Below are 14974 nucleotides of genomic sequence, written 5' to 3' on the forward strand. Positions count from 1 at the left end.
CCACATGTCCAACCTGTCCAGGTCTGCTTGTAGTTGTTTCCTGCCCTCCGGCGTGTCCACTTCTCCCCACAGTTTTGTGTCATCTGCAAACTTGGACAGAATACACTTCACTCCCTCGTCCAAGTCGCTGATGAAGATATTGAAGAGTATCGGTCCAAGGACCGAGCCCTGCGGGACCCCACTGCCCACACCCTTCCAGGTCAATACCGACCCATCCACTACGACTCTCTGGGTATGACCCTCTAGCCAATTCGCCACCCACCGGACTGTGTAGTCATCTAAGTCACAGCCTCTTAACTTGTTCACCAGTATGGGGTGGGATACCGTATCGAGGGCCTTCCTGAAGTCTAAGTAAACGACGTCAACCCCTACTCCTGCGTCCAGGTGTTTTGTAACCTGGTCATAAAAAGAGACTAGATTAGTCGGGCATGATCTACCTGCTACGAACCTGTGCTGGTTTCTCCTCAGCATAATTTTTCCTGACGGGCTCTCGCAAGTGTGAGCCTTGATAATTTTTTCAAAGACTTTGCCTAGGATGGAGGTGAGACTGACTGGCCAATAGTTGCCTGGGTCGTCCTTCCTCCCCTTCCTGAAAATGGGGACCACACTGGCCCTTTTCCAGTCCTCCGGGACCTGGCCCGTGCGCCATGAGTGTTCAAATATTCCCACCAGTGGCTGTGCAATGACGTCAGCCAGTGCTTTCAGTACCCTCGGATGGAGCTCATCCGGGCCTGCCGACTTAAAGGCATCCAGTTCTTCCAAGTGCTTCTGCACCATCTCAGGGTCTATGCTTGGTAGTCTGGCGCCTTGCTGCTGCCTCTCTACTATCCCAGTGAGAGACTTGTCTTGCCCCTCGCTTAGCAACACTGAGGCAAAGAACTCTGCCCCCTGCTGCTGCCAGTTGGACAGGGGGCACCTCACCTTGGCGGACATGGCAGTGTGGCGCTCCCTCCCATGCAGGCTCCCACCTGCTGGGCTGCAGAGGCGGCTCTTGCCCAGATCTGGTCTGGCCTGGCTGCAGCCCCATGGCCTGTGCACCCCTCCCACCCCCTCAACACCTCCCCCTTTGCCCCCCCTTCCCCCCATAGACTCACGTGGAGGGAACTGCTCTCCAGCACTGCTTAGCTGCCCTGTGCATATGTGCACACATATACATAGTGCCCCCATCTCCCGCTTCCCGCAGCCCCTTGCAGACTGGAATTCTAACAGCCTGTAAGGGGAAACCTGCAGTTTCCTGCATTTTTCTCCTTTGAGGGAGAAAATCTGTTTTTCTGCGGCAGACAGAAAACCCGGATCCCTGATAATGACCATGCCACTGAGTGAAATGGTGAGCAAAGTGAGTATTGGCTATTCATGATATTTGCCATCTTTTTAAAATTAGAAGGTAAAACAGTTGGCAGGCTTACAAGTCTTCTAATTAAAAATGCATACTTTAAAATAACAGGATATACATCCATATGTTACACAAAGACTTATTCACCACTTATAAGAACTACAGGGAAACAGAAAAGGCTCCAAAATTGTTTGGGATTGTTGTTTTTTTAGTTGCTTAATCACCCAATTGTAGTACTTCCCTGGTGTTTAGGCTTTTCTAAACCTTAACAGGTGTGTGTGTATGCTTTTACCTTTTTTGTTTAAACCTTGTGCTGCAGCAATTGCAATTTACATAAGTGGGGTCAGAAGCAGTTTCATATTTCTACAACCTAACAGCTTGTCCATGTAGGGAATAAATTTCACTTTTAAACAGTGAGTAAAGAAACCATACATCAGTCTGATATTGCTAACACTATTACTAATGGAATAGAATTTTGTGTGTATTGAAGAATACCTTTCATATGGCTGCAAAGACCACATCTGCCACTACTTGGCCCTATTTCTGGCCCAAGCCCATCCACAGTAATCAATGGCACACATGTTCCCACTCAAGTGGTGTGGATCTTTGGGAACCACTAAGCTATGGGGCTTAATTTTCTCTTGTGAATGAGACCCTGAGTTCTCATTTGAGAGAGCAAGCATACCAACAGCATACCAGCACCTTTCTGTCTAACTTCTGCCCCCAACATGCCAACATACTTACTCTTGATGAAATGAGAACCTAGGATTGCAAGAATGCTAAACATACTAATTTTGCACAATATATGTAAGTGACTATAAATAAAATATAACAGTATGTGAAGATGGCAAACTGGTCTTCTGTATGTGGGGATGCTGAAGTTTTGAACACTTTTTTTTAATGTATGTTCCTTATTCCCACTTAATGTGTTGAGGCATATGAATGGATGGATGTCTTGAGATTCGGGGAATGATTACCTGAATCCTTTTTGTCATCGTTGTCATCTCCACAAGTCATCATCTCCTTTTTTTTTTTTTTTTTAAGTAATGAACATTCATAGGCCTGAGCCTGAAAACTCCCACACAAATCCAGCAGCTGTGCAAATTTACTTAAGTAACCAAAAATGTCTTATCTGTTTTTGGAGAAACCACTACTCTTTCAAATGAAGTAATAGTAAAGCATACCTGTAGGGATTTAGGATCTCTTTCATTTCTAGGTGGTGGAATGCTAACAGTTACAGTCTGACATGTGGTGTCCTCAGTTATACTACCTTTCCTCAGTGTGGTGACAGATAAAAAGATATTTGCTTCTCATACAAGTCTTTTTTGAATGCTGTTTCTGTAAATTGTTGAAGAACTGTATGTTGTTATCCCAAATGTGACTCTCTTCAGTAGTAAGTGAAGTGTTGTTTTTGTTTTTTCTTTTTTTTTAATTTTGTTTTGTTTTTTTCTATAAAGAAAAACTGTGTGGCATAACTATGCGATATAATTATACCACTGTAGCCATGCTAATGTAGCTCTCCCACATGGGCACTGTTCCCAAATGAAAGTGTCTAGGGAATAGTACACATGAGAGTTATACCAGCATAGTTGTAGTGGTATAATGGTATTTTTCCCCTTAGATGTGCCCAACATCCATTAAAGTTCTTTGAGTCTTTCAGGCTGAGATGTTACATAAACACAGCTTTATTGAGCAAATGCTTCACTTTATCTCTCTCACTTCTTCCTTGGCATGTCTGCCAAGGCTGCCACCAACTATGCCAAGTAAGATACTGACATTTACTTGGCTTGAACTGACTTTGTGCACGTTTAAACTAAACTTTTTAAAAATAGGTTCACAAGCTATCTCTATTCCCCTGCAGTAGGGCTAACTTCTGAAATATGGTTCCATCTTGCAGGGGCATGTTTTGATGGTTGTATAACATTTAGAGAGCATCAGAAGATAAGTTGATCTGATGTTTTATTTCACTAAAAAAAAAAAAAAAAAAAAAAGATGGAGTAGTGTATATCAGTCTAGTTGATGCACACTTTTGTGTGCATTTCTCTGAAAGCCTTTTGCTATTGGGATGTGCACAAAGCGGCGGCATATATCTTGCAAGTAGGCATATTTGGTGGTTAGTATCTTGGCTGCTCCATTACAAGGACATATACTATACATCCAAGGGAACACTGCTGTCTTTGGTAGATTTTTTGCTGTATGGTCCAAAGAGCTCAAAGGTAATAGCAATACAAGTTAACCTAGTTGCCATTTTCCCATCTTTGTAAAACATGACACATCTAAATGTATATGTGGGTAACTAGAAACTTTTTTTTAAATGGCTTCAGGTAATCACTGCTGTCTCAAGCTCCAGTATTCTGGTTCGGCTTTCTTTTTTTTCTTTCCTGGCAGCTAAGCCAGAATATTAGGTTTGTGCCTCTTTAAATTCTTATTTTAGAAAAAGTTACTATTGTATACATGAAAGAATATAATTGAAAGCTTATACAGGTTTGTATTGCTTTCATGCTGGTGAAAAAGGCGCCATTTCTGGACAGGTGGATATAAATCCTATAGTAGCAATAAATGAAATGTAATTAATATCTTAAGAAAAGCTTTAGTATTATGAAACTATAGTTTTAACAAACTCAGCCCTGTCTGAGATACTGTAAACTCTGCTTTTATTGGTTCTCTTTTTGTGGTTTCTCTTTGTTTTCTTCTGTGCAGTATTTCTTAACTGCTAAAAACATTATAGAGATATTTAGTTCCCATGAAGAATTGGTCACTGCTGGAGGTTATACTGCATTTGATGGACCAGTGGTTTCATTTGATATTGATACTCCTTTGTCCCTTTTTGGTGGTGTTAATACTGAAGCACAATAAAGGAGGCATTGTATATCATTCAGTTAGCTTTTAGGTTTCTCTGACAGTCCAGCTAGTTCTTTGCGATTATGTAATATAATTATATTTGACTGTATTATATAATAAGGTGTTCAAAATGGCTTAAAAGAAATATTTCCGTAGCTCTTGGAGCTCTTATCTAACATGCCTAACAATGTGTTCAGTCTGCGTTTGTGACATGTTTGGAACCAATTGTGCCCAATGTTGTCACCCTGGAAACTTTGCTCTTGACTTTTAAATCAAGGAAAGTAATACGTGCCAGTACTTAAATGGGTTTAATAGGTGTTCTTATAGCGAGAGTGTGATTTCACAATATTATGAATGCAAAGTTATTGTTTAAACTGAAGAAGGGTAATAAGCATATGACGTAAGCAACATTTTAATCCTGTTCCAGTAGTTGCATTGTTCTCTCGGACTGCATTTCAGAGAGGCAGTATATATTGATTATCCATTCAAACCAACTAGAAGATGAAATTATTCATTTATTGTCATGAAGTCTGGAACTCTACATAAAACCAATCCTTTTGCCTTCCAACAAAACGTTTGATAGGAAATTAAATGGATGTGTGGAAGTCTGAGATTTCCAAATCCCAGTGTTCAGAGAATAGTGATATCCACATACATAACTATAAATCTAGTGGTTTATTTATACCTTCTTTAATAATGTGCGTTTAGTCTGAGTTGTATAGCAGAATGCATAGTTTCTCCAAACAAACTATAAGACTTTTCTTCTGTCTTTTAAGGTGCCCTGCAGTATTTCATATACCATGCATATACTTTGTCTATGTGAAAACAACATTAGGATGATGATTCAAAAATGTATATACTTTCATGGTCAAGCCCAGTAATTGAGATGAGCTAAAGCACAATGATGGACAGTAAGTTTGTAAGGAAAGTGTTGCTGCCAACCAAGTTGGTGCTGTTCATGTAACAAACCGAATAGCTTCCGCAGATCACATGAATGATGTTTCAGCTTAATAGAACACTTCATTACTGTTACTAAGTGATTCAGAACTCGGTTACTAAGTGATTCCTTCTCTGCTTCCAGATATGGCTGGTTGCATTTTTTTTTTTTTTTTTTTTCAGTTCAGTTATTTTTCAGGAACTCTATAAAGACTGCAGAGGACAGAATGCTCCCTTCCTGTGTCTCTAACGTGGCTACAATTCAAATAACATTCTGAATCTAGTGGCACGTTGCAAACCAGATACCAGTTGTTTACAACAAATAAGTATCTAGTTCAACCTGCATAGGACTACTTTATCAGATTTCAGTAGCTCTGTTTATGTATAGAGTGTTTTGGGGCCACTAGAAACTTACAGGAAATGTGACCAAGTTCTGTAGAACTTTAAATCCTGTATTAGCACAAATCCAACAATTTAAAACATGGATAAATTTTTAAAATGGGAAGTGCCTATTCCTCTTTCCAGAATGTGTAGGGCATGGAGACTGAGACTTGTCTATACTGGAAAATTATACTGGTCTAAGGTAAGGCTTAAATGTTAAATAGACATGGTTTGATACAACACTTCTACCCTTGGGTGGACATTTTTTATGCTGATATAATATAAGTGGGCCTTTTTCTGTGTAGCTTTTGTTTAAAGCGCTTCCAAAGCAACAGAAGCTAAACCATTTACAACTGTAAGTAAGTGTTTACACAAGAGGGTGTTAAACCAGTATGTATGCATGATTTTAAATAGCTAATAACTCTTCATAATAGAATAGTTGTCACTGGCAAGAATTATTCGGGAGACCTGGCTTGATTCCTGGACACGCATATAACCAAAGTCACTGAGGCACCGGATGTCCAAACTTGGTCTGGCCTTTGGATTCTATCTCAGTGGTCTAAAGAAGGGGATGGAAAGTCTGAGCAGCCTCCACTCCTCCACACTCCTGCCTAGGCATACGTGTTGAAGGTCCTGGGGGCCTCTCACGCATACACCACGATCCAGAAGGACTGACAGTTGCCTACTAGTAGCCCATTAGTTAAACTGCCTTCTGGCAGAATATACAGAGTGCACGGATCAGTAGTGTTAGTGCTTTCTGATCTAAAAGCAGAACAATTTGAGCTAATGAAGTGTTGATTGATGTGCTAGGGATAGTTATACATGTTGTGTGGGCATCAGAATACATAGGACTGTGCAGACTTCCTGTAACGTGTATTTTCTTTGGTCCTGCATTTACTTTGAATATTGCTGTTCTGAAAACTTTCATATAACCAGCTGCTATTTTAAAATAAAATTTAAGGTAGAAGTGTCTCATAGTATTTTTATTCAACCTTGGGTCACATATACATCTCCAAGACTTGAAGAACTATCTTTGTCAGAATCATACTGGAATTCTAGCACCACTTTGATATGGTAATCTACACAAAAAATATGATGATGTAATATGGTGTGGCCACACCTGGAGTACTGTGTCCAGTTTTGAGGCCCCCCACTACAGAAAGGATGTGGACAAATTGGAGAGAGTCCAGCAGAGGGCAGCAAAAATGGCAAGGGGGCTGGGGCACATGACTTAAGAGGAGAGGCTGAGGGAACTGGGCTTATTTAGTTTGGAGAAGAGCAGATGACAAAGACAGGATTCGGTAGCAGCCTTCAGTTACCTGCAGGGGCATTCCAAAGAGGATGGAGCTGGACTGTTCTCAGTGGTGGCAGATAACAGAAAAAGGAGCAATGGGCTCAAGTTGCAGCAAGGGAAGTTTAGGTTAGATATTGGGAAGAATTATCTCACTAGGAGGGGGTAGTAAACACTGGAATAAGATACCCAGAAAAGTTGTGGAATCCATCCTTGGAGGTTTTAAAGACCTGGGTAGACAAAGCCTTTAGCTGGGATCATCTAGTTGGGGCTGGTCCTGCTTTCTGCAGGGGGTTGGACTAGATGACCTCCAACCCAATTTTTTTATGATTCTATGATAAAAGGAAAGACTAGCGAGTAAACATATACTTTTTTAGAATTTTAAAAATGCTGTGATGTTAGTATGTGTAGTGTTCCGTATTGGTAAGTATGCAGCTGCAAATTTCAGCCTTGTGAAATTTTAAAATTAGATTGGGATGTCTTTCTTTGCAGAAGCAAAACATAGTGGGACTATCTGGAATATTTAGGAATGCTGTACTTTAGTGCCCAGTGCAAGAGCAGCACTTGCAGTGCCTGTTCCTTCTGCTGTAAACACACCACTCGGAATATATTAATTATGCTTTAATCATCAAGTCCTAGATCAGAAACCTTTTCTACAGTGAAGGGCTAAACAATAAGATGTTTAACCTTTTAAAATAAGGTGGACTGGAAAGCGTGCCTCATTAACGCTTTTGTCTAACATCTTTGTTAGCTGAACTTCTGTTTATCCCTCCAAAAATTCTTTCCTCAGAGTACAGGGGCAGCACTCCAGTCCCTTAACTAGTATGGTTGCCTATAGCAGTAAGCATGCTAGGTGGGGGCCACATCACGTTCCAGCAGCTCTTCAGTAGCCTCAGATGTGTGGAGTGGGGGGCACTTATTGTCTAATGGCTTGGCTTATTATCAATTAAGGGACATAGCTTGCCCACATGTGTTTGTAGTCTGCATCTTGCATTTGTCAGGGATGTGTGTTTAACACAATTTTTAAAGGACAGCATGTGCATCCCACCATATGATACAGCTGCTTTCTCTGAGCCATCTGTGTAACTGTTAAATTTTATCCTCTGCCAGTACTTTTCTATGCTTTACACTCTGCTCATGCATAGCTCCAATTAGTAAACGTAGGATTTTGCCCTTAGTATTTGGATTGTGTGGAAAAGATGCATTTCCATCAACTTGGAGCTGGTGAATGTAAGAGTTATTTTCTGATTACAAGAAATGTTTTTTAAAGGTAAAAACTTATTAACTATGGATTTTTTTATGTTCCATTTTGTGTTGCTGTGGAAAACTTATGACTTAATAAGGGCATTAATTGGTGTTCGGTGCCCTTTCTTAATGATTTAATTAAGTGTTCTTGAGATTGATTCTCTCCAAAAGTAAGATCATTGCTACAGACCTTGGTTAAACATTTCCCTTTAAGGTATTTGTCAATTACGGTTATGATCACTGCTTAAACTTGACACATTTTGAACACATCCTTTAAATCAGGAGTGGTCACAGGCCCCGTACTGGATGATCTAGGTGTCATGATCACCTGCATATCCAATTAGCTGTCTTCTGGAGAATACTGACCCCTTGGGTGGGTTTAATGTAGGAAGGTAGCTGTCTTCTATTTCTCTGAGAGAAGAAACTTCCTTCAACAAAACTTGCAATCTTTTTTTCTTATTTTGCTTTAAAAATAAGTCATAATGTTCCTTTCCTTCTGTAGTAAGGAAGGTAGCCAGGAATGATTCTTAAATCTAAAATCCATCTTTTTAGGTATACTAGGTATACTAGTCTGGTGACAAGTCACCAGTGAGTTGACACGTTGGAAGTCTGAATGAATAGTCCTTTATGTTGGCATGGATTCAGTTTTCCATGACACTTGGGACAAAACTTCAGCTCCTTCTAAACTTCCATTTGTGATCTGGGATACCCAATGTTCCCTTGCAGTTTTCTTTCTCCCCTCAGGATTGAGAGTTCTTGGTTCTTGAGCACAGACCAGTATTCAGGCTCCTCAATGATATTTAATATTAAATTATCTAATACAGATAAGAATATAACTTTATAGCTATTATCTAGGTGGAATGGATTAGTGTGGCTCTTTAAATCTCAGTTAAGAAAAGGGGTCAGGGGGCTTGTGGCAGAGCCCTCCACACAGTAGGGGGCAGTGGGGATCACCCCACCTGCCCGACAGCAGCCAGTAAGTGGGGGTTGTTTTTCCATAGATTTCATGGACATTAGGACTGGAGGGACCTTGGGAAAAGCTGGACTCGATCTTCTGAAGAGCTGGGGCAGGTAGGGCAGCCATTGAGAGCGGGCAGGGGATGGGGTCTCTGTGACTTGGAGAATCATCAGCAGCTGAATCCCTGAATTGGATTCAGCTGAATTGATTCGGAACAGTGATTCGAATCGTGGTGTTAGGGCTCTTAGCAGAAGAGCCTTCTCAAACTGTTACAGATGGCTCTTCTAAGCCCAAATTACTTGAACAACTTCTAATGAAATCCTTATGTAAAATGGATTTCAAAGCACAAGATTGCAAACAAAAGAAGAATTTCATTCAGGAACATATTAAATCTGGATGTGGAACCTGAGTTATCCTTTTGTGGATTTGGTCAGTGCATTTTCACTTTGTGCTGAGCAAATAACTAATTTCCCTCAGTTCTCAGGCAGTTCATTTGTTATGAGCTTTGGTTTTCAGAAGCCAAAGCAAAAAGAGCCACCTCTAGTTCTCTCGCAACTTAAGTATCTCATCTCAAGATGCTGGTTTACAGCTCATATTTTTAAAAGATAGGATTTTTGCTAAAACACCTGCCACTGCTGCAATTCTGAGGTTTTGAATTTTCAGTACTTCCCCTAGGTTAGCAAAAAACCAGTGGCGAGTGTTTGAAATCGGTCTTGCTTGGGAAATGTTTGCATGTTGTAAGCTTAGATGTAATACTAACAAAGATGGAGGTTAAGTTAATAGTCATTTTGCAGTCTAAATTAAGTTGCTAAGGCAAGCAGTTGCGGAAGAGGAAGCTTTAATACTGTAACTATTTTAGTTTAAATTATTCCTGTCAGAGTTCTTGTCTTACTATTAACATGTTAACGTTTCAAGAGTTACATAACCAGCCTATTAAATTTCAGGTTCAAGCTGCTTCACCATACTGTGTTTCTTTCTCACAGCACAGTGCCAGCTCTTGTATGTCAGTACACAAATGTTTCAGAGGCTAGTGGGAAATTGTAAAGTACTCAATCAGGGAGTGGCATTTAACTTTTTTGAAAGGTGTAGAGGTGGATGTTTGTCTCTTAGCTAGAAAGGCATTTTTTCTCCTTTTAGTGTCAATTCCCATGATGAATATAAAGGCATTGAGGATATGTAGACTTGCTCTCTGATAATATTTCGTACGTTACAAAACCCAAAGACATTCATTTAGTATAGCATAAAGATCTATACCGTTCAAATCCATGTGTTAGAGTGAAGAATCCATATGACAAACCCTTCCAGAGATGAAACTCGATCCCGATAAACATATAGTCTGTTCTGGTATCACATTTCTCTAATGGAACGAATGATATTGCTGCAAAGAATCAGATTTTAAGGTACTAATTGCTGACTTGTATAATTGTAATGCAATCAGTAAACTGTAATTCTGAGAAGGAAATGTGCAGCAGCTAACACTTAAAGCCTAATTAGCTCAAGATAAGTTGCATCTATCAAGTACAAAATTAAACTTACCAGAACACAAAAGGAGTATTAGAAAACAAAGGCAGTATAATGAAAACTGTTGCTGTGTATACTGAAAGCTGGATGATTAATGATGATGGTTTTTGGATCAAATCACCTTGAAGCTCTGGAAGAACTACACTCAACAGAATTTTAGGGAAAAAAAGCTACATTTGGCAACTTTAATCTTCCCCTCTTCTGCTTTGGGAGCTCTGTTTCTAGTGGTATAGTGATCGTGGCGTCTTTGATTTAGCCATAGCTCTTGATCTTTTTGGTGTGTTATGCTAGCTAGAAGCTTTCCCAGTTGCAGTTCATCTTACCCTAATTAGATGCTGACATCCCTATGTTCATTTTTTCTCAGTTGCACTGGACTGTGGAAATGCAGGATTTGCAGTCTCTGTTCTTCCTGGCCTTCAGCGTAAAAGAGACTAATTTTAAAGATGGTATGAAAGTCTCTTGCTTTTGTGGTTTTAAATCCGGTTAAATGTTTAAATACTGTATGTTTGTGGTTTGAGAATGTTAAAATTTAATCGAACTGCTTTCTTATTAAGACAAGGCTTTACTGTGAAGCCATTTATTACAGGAATACATTGACTGTTGTGTGTAAGAATAAGAACAGCCTAAGTAAAAATGCCTAAACAGTCCTGGGTACCCTGTCTGCTCATTCCTTAGGAAGTAAAGTATTCTTTGTTGCTGTTTAATCTGTTCGAAACCTGTGAATGTTCTGTTCCTCTGAACATTCAGCTTTCCAACTTCGGGTAGCTAATTATATTGTTCTTTTCCAAATAGAACAAAGTCAATTCATTCTTCCTTACCATGGAACAAATTCATGAGTCAATCTGTTTGCTAGTCAGTAAACACTTCTGAATGTCAAAACAGATAATAGTGTAATTTTCTGGTGTTCACAATGCCTAAGGGAAGAAAGGTATCTTGAATCATGTTGTTGAATCTCTCACCTCCTTCAAGGAAGAGGATGATAAAGGTGTGGAGGAAAGGAAGATAAACAGATGTGGGGAAAGCTCTTGCGACTTGACTTACCGAAAAATACTTTAAAATAATTGGTGGAACATAACATGAACTGAAGAGGTGGGGAAATAGAAGGTCATTGTTTTGCTGTAGATTTTTTTTTTTTTTTTTTTTAACAATGGGTTTAATTTTATGAAGGTATAATGGGAGCAATACAAAAAAAGATGGTCATTTATCACTTTCCTTCTTTTGAGTGTAACCTTTCCTGGCTTAGGGCAGTACTGGTTATAATATGGTTGTTAATATGGTCTTAATTGCAAAGAAAGCAGGTACTTTTGAGAGAAGAGGGAGATTTGAGTCTTAACTACAATATATAGAAGGTTTTCTACATGTGGGTGCAACACGTTTATGGAAGAAATAGATCAGGGTAAGGGCTTGTTATAACATAGTATGCGAGACTTATTCTGTAGGTGTGAATGTTCTGTACTGCATGCTGTTGAGTCACAAGCCTAATGTGCTGTCACCTGTTTTATGCATTTCTTTAAAGTGGAGGTTATTTTGAGTTTATGAACTTAAACAAAAACAGCTGGGCACAGAATACAAGTGTAATTGCTGAAGTAGTCCAATCAACTATCCATCCAGGGAGTGAATATGCTACAAAAGGCTTTTGTGAACTTGGACTAATCATGCTCCATAAAAGATTTCAGAGTAATGTGTTAGAAACCAAGCTGACAATTTTAAAGTATTAATTGCTTTTAATACTGTTTGTTTTTGTTTTTTAAAGTGTTGAAAATCCTTAAGTATGTTTAGACCTAGTAGAATTGCATTTTTATTTTGTAATATTTTCAACATATTTAAAACACTTATTTACACTTTTAAGTTTTCAGGATTGAGTACAGCTGGAGGTGTGGGGGGCAGACAATTATTAATGGCAATATACTTTTATTATAATGCAGGTTAACTGCCCACTGCGACGTAACTATCATAGGCCTGCTGCCAGCCGAGCAGCAGAGCTGCCATCAGTCTGCTTTGTCCCTTTTCTTCCTTTGTTCCCAGTTCCCTGGGGCTTCTGGGAGTTCACGCTACAATCAGCACAGTTCTATAGGACTGCTCCCCCATCCTCACACATTACACCAGCCGTCGTTTTTTCTTGCATCCTCTTTCTGTAAATTTTATTTATTAATGATGGAGATATGTTTTTAATTGGTCTGTGAGGTGGAACTGATGTTTATCAACAGTTCCCAGTAAAAATCAAATCCTACCAAGCCTAAGTATGTTCAAATTGGTCCGTATTCTTAACACATTTTTTCCTGATATTTTTTTTTTTTTTTTCCTTTTCACCTCAACCCCTTTTTTTGGTAGCTGCTGTGCATGCCCACTTACTTAATTTTTTTTTTTTTTTTTATCTTTCAGTTCATTTATCTTAGAGCAGTTCAGCACATTAAAACAATGCCTAAGGACTAATGTTATTCTGAATCTGCAAAGAGTAGTTTAGTTTGTTCTATGGTTTATGGTTTTGGGTGTCCCCAGTGCTAGGAAGCTCTTCCAGGCTTTGTTTTCTTTTGGTATGTTAGCATTTCTTCTCTCCTGTTTCTAGTAGGAGTATTGGAGAGCTGCAGCCATGATTGTCCAGCAGATGTGTTGGCAGCAATTTTTTATTTATTTATTTATTTTTATTTTTTTTGTGGTATTTTTTTATTAGACCAATTGGTTGAGACCATTAGACAAGCTTCTGGGCACAAAGTGCTTCAGCGTTTTATAGCAGGAGGTCATTTTCAAATATGTGGAACTTGAAAAGTGTCTTGAAGGTGGCTATACAAAAAACTAGAACTCTTGGTTCCAAAATGATACCTTTTATTAGACCAACTGGACCAGTTGGTCTAATAAAAGGTATCATTTTGGAACCAAGAGTTCTAGTTTTTTGTGTCTTTTTGTCTCAGACCAACATAGCTACCAAGTACACCCTTGAAGGTGGCTAGGCTTTCATTCTACTTGGAAATAGAGGTGCTGAGTTTGAAAATAGGGAAGCAGGAGGATGAAAAAATATGATGTTTGTTTATGTATATGCACACAAATTTTACTCCTAACAAAAAAATAGTTTTATAGGAACTCGCATTTAAAAAAAGGGAACCCTCCCCCCTCCCCCCCCCCCCCCACCCCACATAGACTGACACAACAGAAACTGTATTGGGAATGAGAACCAGGATAACTAACCAAATCCAGTGTTCACTAATACTGCTGCTTGTCCTCCCTGAACCCTCTCTTCTGTTCCAAATGTTTTCCATAACACAAATATGCTGAATTTTCCTGTCCAAATTTTTAAGGGCACCTGCCCTAGCTGCAGGTAGTACTGTCTGTTTTGTACAACAAGAAGCTATTTAAATAGCCAGAGATCAGCAGAAGTATATAACTATAAATTTGAGTTAAGTTGGAGGTGCTGGTGTCCAAATAGTAACAGGCTGACATGGAAGGTAATAATATAGGTCAAATTTTTTTTAAAGATTTAAGTGACTTACAGTAATTTTTCAGTCGTGGCTGTGTATATTTAAAAACGCACGTAATCAGACTAATAAGTGGTATGCTGAAATAATTAGCAGTCATCTGTATACTTGGGAAAAGCTGTTAGTGAAAGGAATGGTTTTGGGACCTTTTTATTAGGTATTTGGAAAATGTGTGGAAACTCTCTCATGCCACTTCAATGAAACCCCAATAATTATGCAGTAGGTATTTTTAATTTGGCCCATCATTGGTTTGGAGTTGGTGTTTTTAAGGCCTTGTGTTCCTTGTTATTGTTAAAGGGATGGTGATTGCCCATTGTGGCCTACTGCCTTCTGTGGGGAAAAAAAAGTTCTTCAGCACATTTTTATATTTTGACTTAAGATGTTGATTTATTCTACATCTCAAACAGGAGCGTACATGGAACACCCCATTGCATGGTTTGCAGGGGCTGGAGTGGCACAGGTGTTAAGGCACATGGTTGACAGCCCAGAGACTGCAAGTTCAAGGCCATAGCAGAAACGCTCATAGCGCGGTCCTGTCAGGTTCCAATAAATCTGCAAATTCTGCTGAATACCTTGTCACAAGGATGCAAAAAAAGAAAGACATGGTTTGCAATGAAACTTGCTGCCAAGACTGTCTTTGTAAGTTATGGTTAAATGCAAAAAAATGGGGTGGCAAGGTTCTGCTGTTCCCATACAATGGATGTGACCAATGCAATGGCTTGGTGGCACCTATAAATGCAGCAGAGAGAAGCCCACTAGAGAACCTATTTTCTTTTTTAAGCTTTTAGTTCTTTCTTTCCCCTTTTATCTTGCAGGCATATGAAAAAAGGTTCCCTACCTGTCCTCTCATCCCAATGTTTGTAGCTAGTGACACTGTAAATGAATTCAAGAGTGAGGATGGAGCTGTACATGTCATTGAAAGACGTTGTAAACTGGATATAGATGCACCACGATTGCTGAAAAAGGTAATCAGATGTTGAAATGGCTTTAGCTATGAT

General features: G+C 39.3%; 1 protein-coding gene across 3 annotated transcripts in view; it reads left to right on the forward strand.

Moving 5' to 3' along the window:
- Positions 1-14974, forward strand: part of SEC14L1 (SEC14 like lipid binding 1) — a 55395-nt gene that overhangs the window by 15016 nt on the left and 25405 nt on the right. For all 3 annotated transcript variants that reach the window (XM_025197483.1, XM_025197482.1, XM_006018320.3), the window contains one exon: positions 14792-14941. In XM_025197483.1, the coding sequence (XP_025053268.1) occupies positions 14792-14941 (150 nt within the window). The remainder of the gene's footprint in view (positions 1-14791; positions 14942-14974) is intronic.

Source organism: Alligator sinensis, unplaced genomic scaffold (genome assembly GCF_000455745.1).
Source record: "Alligator sinensis unplaced genomic scaffold, ASM45574v1 scaffold400_1, whole genome shotgun sequence".
In the NCBI taxonomy this organism is placed as follows: Eukaryota; Metazoa; Chordata; order Crocodylia; family Alligatoridae; genus Alligator; species Alligator sinensis.